Here is an 11,456-nt window from a genome sequence, read left to right on the forward strand (position 1 = left end):
GAGCTGGTTTATGGATACCTCAATAGAAATAGCTGCATTACTCTGCCCACTGCCTGTAGGCAATCACCGAGAGCTTTTTCTGAGGTACTCTTCTTGCCATAGATGATTTTGCAATATATACATAGAGGAAAATCTGTGCAGTTTTAAAAATAATTTCTTTAATGCATTTTACATATTGTACTTTCAGTAGTACTAAGCATTTCTGGCAGCCTCTTAAGATATCCATTATTCATTCTTCATTAGCTGATATTCCAGTCTACCCAGAAAGTACAGCATTCAAAGGTCTTGAAGTTCAGTACGTGCTATTATTTTGTAACCTTCTTTTTCTCAATATCCAGCTATAGATTAGTGGTGGTTTGAAAGTCAGGTGTTCAGCAATCCAGTCATGATATTTTTTTAATAAATAGAGATCAAGAAAGTGCTCAATAACATGAGATTTATGAAATACAGAAATTTTGGGATTTTTTATTTGCTTTTTGGATTGTAAGCCTTTTGAATTCGCTGAGAGTATGTTTTCTTTTGCTTCACTGAAACTGTTAAATCTAAAAATATACTTTTTTTCTTGTATTATAGTAACTTCATTCAGGGATCTAGAGGTTTAAGAGACTTCCCCTATATAGGTGACTCTTGAAAAAGTACTAAGCTTTCTTATGACTGAATTCTGATCTTATGCTGACAGATTTTTGCAGCTTAAGTAGCATAAAAAGACCCAAAATCTTCCCTGCTTTGAACAGCACTCCTCAAATCCTGCTTTATTGTTGACACTAACATGGTGTTATTGGGGTTTTCCAGACCAGTATGTCTCAAAGAGGAGAAATATTAGTCTGCTGCTACCCATGCCTGAGAATGGAGGGAACACAGATTGCTTTGCATGCTCCAGTTCTGCCAGCTTGCTCTGAGGACTCCTCAGTTCTAGTGTGTTTTCTTAGAAAAATTGTTGACATTTACTCCTTTTCAGTATGTAATTATTAATTAGCATTAGTTTAGCTAATATTGTGGGGGTTTAGATGTAAATATTAAAGTTGAAACTCTGTTGAAAATACCCTGATGGATCATTGCTTTTGCATGAAAAAAAGTGGTTTCACTTCTGTGTCAGCTGGGCTGGCTCTTTGTGCTGTCCAAATGTTCACTCAGCAATGGGATGATGTTCTTTGGTAATTGGAAGATGCTTTCTGCTGCTTTCTTTTAACTGAAAGGTATTTGTTGCTATTAATGACTGTGAAGTGAATGCTCGTCTGTATCCTACGGCTTCTGTCTAAATGTGTGCTATTAATAACTAGAAATAAATGTCAGCCAATAAGGGCTTCAAGGTTTTGAGAAAACAATCAAAAATGGCAAAAAATGATGGCATACAAATACTCACAGATAAGACAAATCTACAGCACTGCCATTTGTCCTCCTCCCCTCATCAGTTAAGCTGTTCATTATTGCCTCATTTGTATTACCTGCAGACCAGTTGTATTGAAAAATGCCTCAAAACAAAGGAAACAAAACCATTGCACAGCACTAAGAGTTACATGTAGGTAAAGCAATAGAAGAAAAGCTTGCAAGAGTCTTCCCTTCACCAGTAGACTCCCTGCTTTTGAACCCTGTTCTCTCTAATCCTTTCCTCTGCATTTGTTTTGGTCTGTTATATGAGTACACACATTATCCAGCAACCCAATTTTCAAGTGGTACAGACTACAAATGTGAAACCACAGTAATTCGTGATGTTCTTTTGGAAACATCTGAGGGTTTGTAAAAGTGCTTGTATTGAGGATGTTTTTGAGAATGTGAGTGTAATGCACAACATATATTTGTAGTTAAAATTTCCTGTGTAATTCTGATGTGTCATAAAAATATCTATTTTAGGTTTGCCAGAACCAAACAGAGACCATATATTCCAAGGACTGAAAATGGATCAAGGATTTTACACATCTAAAGACTTCTTACCTTTGGTAGCAATGGCCAGCAAACCAGGTGTGTGATTTTTTTTTTTTTTAATCACATTCAGAAAATCATTAGCAGTTACTGATATATCAGACTGCCTGATTATACAGCAGCACATCCAATTACAAAGCACCTCAGTGAATAAGTCTGGGACAGTGTTTTCCCTTGGTTAGTTGTAAGCTCAGGAGCATGGTCAGGAAGGTCAGTCCTAGAAAGTATAAGCCATATAGTCATATATGAAAATCTAAACACATGACAAATCATTATCCCTAATAAGTTATATTTGTTATATTACATTGTGGTAAAAAAATGACATAAGCTTCTCATTTGCATAAATTGTATTTATATAAATAGTTTGTATAAGGTGGTCTTGAGAAAATCTGATATTAAAGGTGTTTCTGACCTATATAAGCACCTGCTTAGCATATTGTTGATAAATTGTTTCACTTGATCCCAAGTCATGTGCTTCATGTTTTACAGACACATTTAAATCAGCTGTTGTTCCTTACCCAAAGAACTTGAAATCTAAGACTCAGGGCAGCAGGAGTATGGCAGAAGTTGATAAGACAATGCTTAGTTCATAGGCATCAAATACAGTCTTGTTTTATCCTTTTACATTTTTGTTTTGAGTACAGAGATGGCTGCATTTGCTCCCCAAACAGCATAGCTGCTTTCAGTGTCCCTGAATGTGAACTCATAAGCCCCAGATGTATGATTTCCAGGCTACATTCCTTCATTGTCTAGATTCCCCAGCGTGTTGATAAAAAAGAAATTAATGTACAGTTTTTCTGGGCATATACTTAACACAGAATGTGATGTTTTATGTATGAACACATATTTAATGTAGCTTTTTTTTAATCTACAAATTTTCACTTGATCATTCAGAAATTTCTTTTAGCATCATATTGGGCTGACTGCTTATTTAGTAGACTTTCCTTAAGCACTGTTGAAGAATATATCTTCTGCAGAAAATTATTCTGCCTATAAAAGTAAAGTTTATTACTCCATTTTATGCAAAATATTCAGGAAGGGAAATTCTGCATCCCATCTGTCCCATAGCTCTGCTATTTTGATCAAATGCTTATTTCTGTCTGTTTTCTTAAGCCCAAAGTGAGCTTCAATGAGTTGGGAGAAAAGGGTGGGTTTTGTGGGTTTTTTTGAAGAAAGAGATGTATAAAAATAAAACAGATTGAGAATATGCACTGCAAAACATTTGTAGATTAACAAAGGAAAAATAAATCCTGCAAAACAATCCTCTCTTGAAACTATTTGTCTAAATATACTTTATAGAATTCTGTGAGGACATGTAGTATTCATGTACTGTGAGTCACCTGTCTGCATGAGGATCTATATACTGTGATCTGCATCTTTTAAAACGTTGCAAAGTAGCACTCTAGCTGTGCTAGCATATGTAATGACTTTTTGGTTTTTTTCTTGTATTAAGTCTATAGTGAGAAAAAGAATGAACTTGGAAGAACTAACCTTTTCTGACTGACAGTAATAAAGAGCTCTTTGGTGTTGTCTGTTAATTAACATGGTCTCTTTTACTTGGTTTTCCTAGTGCCTGTCTGTAGCTGTTGCCACCTCTTGCTCTCTAAGGCATGGAATTTCAAAGTAAAATATACACATCCTACATCCTACTCTGTCCTCTTTTTTATCACTGTGACAGTTCTCTAAATAATAGACAAAATAGACTTATTCTTAGTAACATACATATTTTGCCTGCTTATTAAGTTCTGAATACCACGTCTTAATATACTTTCTTCCAAAAGAGGTTCCCCTTGCAAATACAGGAATGTGAATTTACCTTGGGAGCAGCATGTTACCAAGAACTGCTCTGTTCTAGACTCATACTGTAATGGCACTCTGCACTGCTATTCCCCTGGTGCGCTTGTGCTTTTTCCACTGCTCAGTGCACAATTTATATGAAGGATTAATTTCTTTACAAATAAATTAGAAAAGTGTAGAGAGAATTTTAGACTAAGGAGCCTATTAAGTAAATAGTAAATGTGATGCCATATACGTGGGGGTGGAAATTATAGCATTTGTCATACATTAAGCATTTTACTAATGAAGAGACAATATGTATTAGGATGTTGTTTCTCATTCTGTTTTTATGTCTAAATTAAAAGCATTGTTTACTTGAGTAATACTTGTGTTCCACGATGCATGTTCATAGCGGGATACTTGAGTTACAGTGCAATGGTTAAATGGCCAGCTTAGCACCTCCTGACTGTGATTGTCATGGGCTCATTAAGAATATCTATTATTTGTTTCATTATTTTTCAAGTTGCAACCATTTGCCTAATCATCAGTGGTATTTAAGCTTATGATAAAGTGCAGTCTCATCAGAGGAACAGACACAGTTCAGTTTTGCTTAAGTATTTCTTGTATAATTGGATGATCGTATACAAGCTGTAGATGACAAACATATAATGTTGTCTTTCTCTCCATGCAACTTTTTGCAAATCATTTGTAGAAAGTCACTGTAAACAGTTTCTCCCAATGGAAGATCTAGGAATTACTGTAATAACAATATTCTTTCTGCCTCATGTTCAGCTGCCGTAGAGAATAGTCTCTGAGAACCATGTCACAGCCAGAACAGTGTCAGTGCTTTATAGAAAACTGACTGAGGGATCTAATGTTGATACACTATATGCAAAACTATCAAAGACTGGTCTTTTTTCTCTTTTTTAACTGGGAGGATAATGAATCTGATGAGAGAGGACCTTACTTTTTGAATAAAAAGATCTCACAATACTAGTTTCAACCTGACAGGACCCACAATCCTACAAACATGTTGTCATTTGAATTCTTTCTTGATAGAAAGGTGCAGCTGCTTAGAGTACTGACTATGAAATTATGTATATGAGCATATCTTAAAAAGGGGAATAAAACTGTCTTTCAGTGGAGCAGAATAATTTGATAGCGACACTCCATGCTTGGAAACTGTAAGATGCAATTTTACACTGCTTTGAGTACAAGTACCTTTTGAGCTGTCATGCAGAAATGGTTTCTCTACTTGAAAATGGGGTTTTCCTTTTATCTTTCAGGGATGTGTGCCTGTCACTCTCCATTGCCATCAATACATGGAACTGTGATTGTACTTGGGGCAGGAGACACTGCTTTTGACTGTGCAACATCTGCTTTACGCTGTGGAGCTCGTCGTGTGTTCGTGGTCTTCAGGAAGGGATTCACTCATATCAGGGCTGTCCCAGAGGAGGTAAAATTGAATAACAGCATTTATGAGAAGGCATATTGGCTGTTATTTCTATGGGGCATGTAAATGTGCTATAGGTACTTAAAAGACATCTACTAAATGTTTTGTTGATTCAAATGCTCTTAAAAGGTATGAATGTTTATTAAAGATCTGAGGCTCACTTTGTATAATCTCTATGTAAAGAATTTTCCTGTCTGTTGCCTGTAAAGTCAGAGACATGAATTTCCAAGCAAGGGCTAGAATTTCTTGTAAATTAGAAATTTTAAAGCTTGGAATCAAACAGCCATGTGAGGATTGTAGGTGACTCTTCAGGTCATAGTCAGATCCTAGAATGATACTTATTGTCTGCTGTCTGACAAATCTCCATATCTGATGTTGCCTTGGCAGCCTAAAAAGTCTTGTAAGAAAATTACTTACAGTGATTTTGGCTTTGAATCACTGCCAATGGCAATAAACAATGTCATTCATCACAGATTTCAGCATTCAATTTGATTTTTAGTTTGGCTTTGCTCTTTGGCATTTATCAGGTCATCTGCAGGTTTTGAAACTGACTCTGCTTCTTCAATGTATCTGTACTACAGGAGGGTTTTTTCAGATTTGATTTTCTTATGTTTTTAGTCTTTTTCCATTATAATTTCTTTGGTACATTACGTTTTTACATACTTGAGGATATCAAGACATTTAATGCATCTTTATAATGAGATTTATGGTAGTTTGGTCATCTGTTTCAAGAAGGTGGGCACCTTACATCTTATTGAAGGAGAATGGAGGTGTAAAAAAATTAATAGATAGAGGGTCTCTTGGTGCATAGTTTACTTCTGTTACACTTTATTTAAGAGTTCTAGGCACAATGAGATTACAGACAGACTTGTGCTATTTAGATTCTTACTAAATCAGTTGTCACTCTGAACCAAATTCTTTGATAGCAGCCTGGGTAAATTCCTAAAGGTTTTCAATGTTTGTACTCATCCAATCATGCAGTGGCCTTGAAAACTGTAAAACAAAAGTAGCTTCATCTACCAATGGCCATGCTAGGATCATGTCAGGTTGGATATTACGTGTTCAAAAAAGTTGTCGTGTAAACATAGACAATCAAATTCTGAAGACTTTGCTAAAACAAAATGCCATTTGACTTGGCAGAGATTCAGAAGATCTTGAGTCTGGATTGTCACCCAGAAAACTGTTGTTTGCACATGGTGGTCAGCATCTAATAACATCTAAAAATCATAGTAAACACAAATCAGTGCACGTACTAAATTAATACTAGGCCTTTTCTTAAAAGATAAAGATAGTTACATGAGGTAACTCTTTCGTCCTCAAAGGAGTTAAACATATTCAAAGTAATGGAAAAATAAGAAAATATATTGGAGGAATATTTGCCTTGAAAATTTACCTGGTGCCACTGTTTGATTTAATAGCATGGGGGGCTCTAAAGCTGGTAATAGGATGACTGTCTGTATACTGCACACAGTTGACTTGTATTACAGAAGAATACATGGTAACATCTTGAGTTAAAAAATATTTTCTGATTGGTTTGTTTGGTTAACAATGTTAACTATTAATAGCATAGTTAAAGCTATGTATTTTATTGCTTCTACTCTACAGATGGAACTTGCAAAAGAAGAGAAGTGTGAATTTCTGCCTTTCCTCTCCCCTCGGAAAGTTGTTCTTAAAGGTGGACAAATTGTTGCTATGGAATTTGTTCGGACTGAACAGGACAATGACGGAAACTGGAAAGAAGATGAGGATCAGGTTGTCCGTCTGAAAGCTGATGTGGTGATCAGTGCCTTTGGATCTGTTTTAAGTGACAACAAAGGTAATCCTGACTAATGCATTCTGTAAATGTTGATTCTTATTTTAACTGTAGCCATTTCCTGTCCTTTGACAGTGTTATGAAATGGGTCTTCTGGAGGTTACACAGTTTGTGACTGCTGGTCCTCTGCACAGGAACATCTTTGTCCTTTAGGTATACCTCTTAGAAAAAAACTTGAGGGTCTGGTAACAAAGCAGTTTTTTGAATATTGCTGTATAGAGGAGGAACTCAGAATAGAGGTACAGTTGCTCAATATATATCTTTCTTTCCTCTTAATGCAAGTGGAATCTCAGAGAATACTCTTGGGGATTTCTTCAGGTCTCACCAATTAACTTTAGAGAAACTCATTGTAATACAGCTTTAAGCTGAACTGATCAGATCTCTGAAACCTTTTTTTTAAAGATATCAAATTAAGCAAGAATTAAGACAGATTCATTATTCTAGTTCAGCTGGTCTGGGTATTACTAATTTCTTGTGCATATACAAGAGAACTGTGAGATGAAGTACATGAGTACAGTTAAGAACATGAGAACTGAGCAGAGCTTAGACCATTCTTTTCTGACACTAGGGTAGATTTAAAGAGTTCAGGCACATATATCAAATGTACTTCAGAAGTTAAAAACTCTGACTCAGCAGAAGACACATTGATAAAATGAATAGATCTTCAGCCTGGAGACACTTATCAAGGTTAGCATGTTGTGAAAGCTTTAGTGATCAATGTGCCTACCTCTCCAGGGCATGGTCATGCTAGCCAATTAACCCATGGCACGCTGGCATGGTCTTTTGGGTTTAAATGCTTTGACAGAGGACTTAGCAAAGTGCCTCAGAGTGCACATGACCACTAAATTTGGTATTCAAAATTTCTTACCATATTGTGGTTTGGTGAATCTTTTCAATCAAGGGAAATTATAAATCTAAATCAGCTAAGCAGAGTCTGAATCACAATGACATACGAGGCACTTTCTGTTCACCAGTCCAGTTGTATAGAATGGTAAACCATCATGCAGCTGTGAGAAGAGTCTAAACTTTCTGTTACAGTAAAAAGAAGGATCAGCCTGGTTCTTTGAGGAACATGTGAAGTGAATTCCAGGAGCATTCCTATCTTGTGCATGTTGCTATTGCTTTGGGATAGTTTTTTGCAGCCTAAGCTGTAATCTAGGTAGCACCTGCACCCAGCTACATACAATGCTGATTACTCAGGGCTGCCTCCTGCCGTGCAGCTGCCTTCTGCACTAAAGGGCACAGGAGGTGTAACCTCTGTCTCTTCGAGAGAACAGGCTCCCATCCCACTTGGAGCTGTATTGCTGTATAAAGACTCTGGCATCGGTGTGATTTATGTTTTAGGGTTAAGTCTAACCTCCAGGAAGCAGGAATATGATTAAGAATTTTTTTTTTAACTCTCTAAGATATTAATTAACTACTCTGATGGTGAAGTTGATTGAGAATTTTTCCAAGTTTTGTTGGTTGTTTAGGTTTTTTGGAAGCTTTTCTAGACCCTCGTGATAAATCAATACTAGCCTATGCAATCAGTATATTTTTTGTGATTCATAGACCCTTTGATACAGGAGTGATTCTGTTTTCTCCCACATTGAAAATACTTCTGGTTAAAAGGCTGAATTTAGTGTGTTGCTTAGCCATAATACTGTGCCAGTCTTGTATTTCCTAGTACACATTCACGGTCTAAATTAGTTGTTGTGAGGTTTTAAAATAGGAACATAAAACAGGAGGGGAACAAAGTCATGCAGTGAGCTGATCATGAAAGAAGAGAGTCATTTACCTTGGGGGTGAGCAAAACACCTCTGTTTCTCACTGTATTTTGGGTAAAATTGCTATTAGAATGGCAATCAAATTACAAGGAAAAATGCAAGGCATTCATTTTGGATGTTGTGAAAGTGAAAGGAAACTAAGGCTCGAGTGCATTAAAGCGTTTATTTGAGCATACCATTTCAGTTGCTTTTAAGTCTTGAGTTTTTTGTTTAAGCTGTTGTAATGAAAGTCAAATTTGCTTTTCACCATTGAGCTGGATTACAACCAAGACTCCAGGCTACCTCAGTATACATAAGAAAAACAAATGGAGAGGGAAAAAAAAAGACCCAAGGCCAAAAGTATCTTATCTTCTTAGTGTTTTGTGAGGTTGTCTTATTAGTCTTTTTTTTTTTTAAAAAAAAAAGGACATTTTTGTATTCAAGAGGTGGAGATGAAAATACTGGAAGTACCCAAAAACTGGACAATGTCATGAGCAAACTGATCTGACTTGGGACTTGATCTAGAAGAAGGGAATGGACTCGGAAACCTCTGGAGGACCCTTCTAGTCTGAATTATTCTGTGATTGGGTGACTCAGATGCAGGCTGAATACGTGTTAATTGCTGCTCATACCAAGAGCTCTATCAATTCATCTAATTCATAAAGCACCTCAAGGAACTGCAAATGCAGTATTGTATAGGCTAAGCTAGCAGGAATTATCTGATTAATATTGTTAAATGCTGGTGCTACTGATACAAGGATAAAGAAAATACTATGGAAATCACAGAGGTTAAAATCCAATTTAGACCCAGTTCAACAAAGTGTTTGGGGCAGCCTTGATGCTCATGTTTAAAAGTTTTTAAGAAGCCATAAGCATGTGAGTGACTGATGTTCTGAGCAGAAAGAGCTCATAGGTTAGAAAATTTTTTCTAGTCTATTATCCTCAACAAGATGTTTCTTATTCTTGCATGATAACTATTAAATTTGCAACTGAGATTCTATGCGTTCACAGGAGGTATTTAGTCTTTTGTGTGTGGTTAAAATAAAGTGCTGATTGTGTTTTTAAGCAACAGTTCTAGTGGGTATTTATCCTCCCATTGGGAATCATATAAATGCATCATTAATTTAAAAAAAAAGGACTCCTAAATCCATTTTGTGCTCTTGAAGTTGCTAATAGACAAAACAGGAGAGTTGCCTTCTGGACTATTTAAAGAAAATTTCCACTTTACAGAAAGCAGTAAAAAAACACCCCAACAAATTGTTCAAATCAAACTGCTGCAGATGGAGTAAGAAAAATGTTTTTCTTCTACTTGGAAAAAAAAAAAAAAAGGGTTTTGCAACACAAGCTGCTTTTTTTTTTTCACTGCATAGCTTACCGAAGCCTTCAAGCCATCATAACTGACCCACATAAACAAAAAGCTGTGAGAAGGATTTTGTACCTTTCCTCATGTTCCTGCTTTTTTTGCTTAGTTTGTTATTTTGGAGACCTATGACATATTAGTGAAGTATTGAAATACCTTGTGTCACCATTCCAAATTACATCTACTCAACATTTACAAATGTAATTCTGTGCACTCCCTAGCACTGTGTGTAGCTTCAACATCCTACTTAACACCAATCCAGTTGGTTTTAAAGTCTGAACTTTGAATAACCCTTTTCTTATCTACTTTGTTCTGATAAGCAAAGGGAACAATGTTTCTAGACTGCAGAATTTTGCATTGGAACAAATGTCCTTGTTCTGATTTATTTTCATGAATTTCTGAGGAGAACCATGGACAAATTATGGAAAATAATACACTTGTTCAAAACACTACAAAATGCAGTGCAAGATGAGAGACTAAGGCAGGATAGGGAACTGGCAACCTAAGTTTAGTTCAACACTGTTTAGCAGACAGCAGTAAAGAGGAAGTATTTCCATGTACCAGACCACTGAATCTTAGCACGATAATGTCTATTTTATTTTCCTGGAGAGGCAAAAAGGAGAAATGCAAAAATATCCAAGCAGGCTCCAAATAGCGCCTTTGTAAAAAAAACAAAAAACAACCCAACAACCAGAAATAGTAAGCCATTTGTAACCCAAAATATGTTTTATGAAATTTTTGATAGTACCTAGCTATTGCATCGTGACTGAAGGGCAAATTCTGGGAATCAGTCACAACTTTGAGAAATTTTGCTTTTACTTTTAGTACAACTGTCATCTTGCTTGGAAACTGCAGCGGCAAACTCTTAAGGCTCTTAGACTTACTGCTCCCCTAAAATAGTTCTGCATACATCAAGGATAACTTTGCCCAAGTTGTTTACAACTTTATTGTTTAACCCACTCAATATTTATGTCTACAGTTTGAGGAACATTTGCTCGGGAAAAAGTTTGCAGAGCTCTGAGCTCGTAAGTGAAAAGGATTTTAGTTTTCCTTTGAACAAATAGAGAACTTGAAATAGGATAGAAGCCAGTGAACCTGGAAGGAGTGTTGAGTTTTTTCATACAGCCTGCTCAGACAACTAGGTAACTTCAGCCTCAAAGTACTGAAGCCTTGACTATCTAATGAATGCGTAGGAGGGAGGAAGAGAGGCTGTGATACCCAAGTTGGGAATGCCCACGGGGGTGACCTGTCATCTCCCTGGTAGCACAGCATCTGCCTCACACCAACAGAATAGGCTTTTAGTCACCAGACTTGTAAAAAAAAATTGTTATATAAAACTGAAATGTATATAGATTCAAAAGATTCCTATTGAAATAGGTAGGAGTTTTC

At 36.3% G+C, this 11,456-nt stretch overlaps 1 protein-coding gene across 1 annotated transcript in view; it reads left to right on the plus strand.

Annotated features, from left to right (window-relative positions):
* The window catches only part of DPYD (dihydropyrimidine dehydrogenase), a gene marked incomplete at its 5' end in the record, with an annotated part of 196,336 nt that overhangs the window by 140,168 nt on the left and 44,712 nt on the right, over positions 1-11,456 (plus strand). The window contains 3 exons of the mRNA XM_009083388.1: positions 1,852-1,959; positions 4,983-5,152; positions 6,755-6,965. Of these exons, the coding sequence (XP_009081636.1) occupies positions 1,852-1,959; positions 4,983-5,152; positions 6,755-6,965 (489 nt within the window). The remainder of the gene's footprint in view (positions 1-1,851; positions 1,960-4,982; positions 5,153-6,754; positions 6,966-11,456) is intronic.

This window comes from Acanthisitta chloris, unplaced genomic scaffold (genome assembly GCF_000695815.1).
Source record: "Acanthisitta chloris isolate BGI_N310 unplaced genomic scaffold, ASM69581v1 scaffold3621, whole genome shotgun sequence".
Lineage (NCBI taxonomy): Eukaryota > Metazoa > Chordata > Aves > Passeriformes > Acanthisittidae > Acanthisitta > Acanthisitta chloris.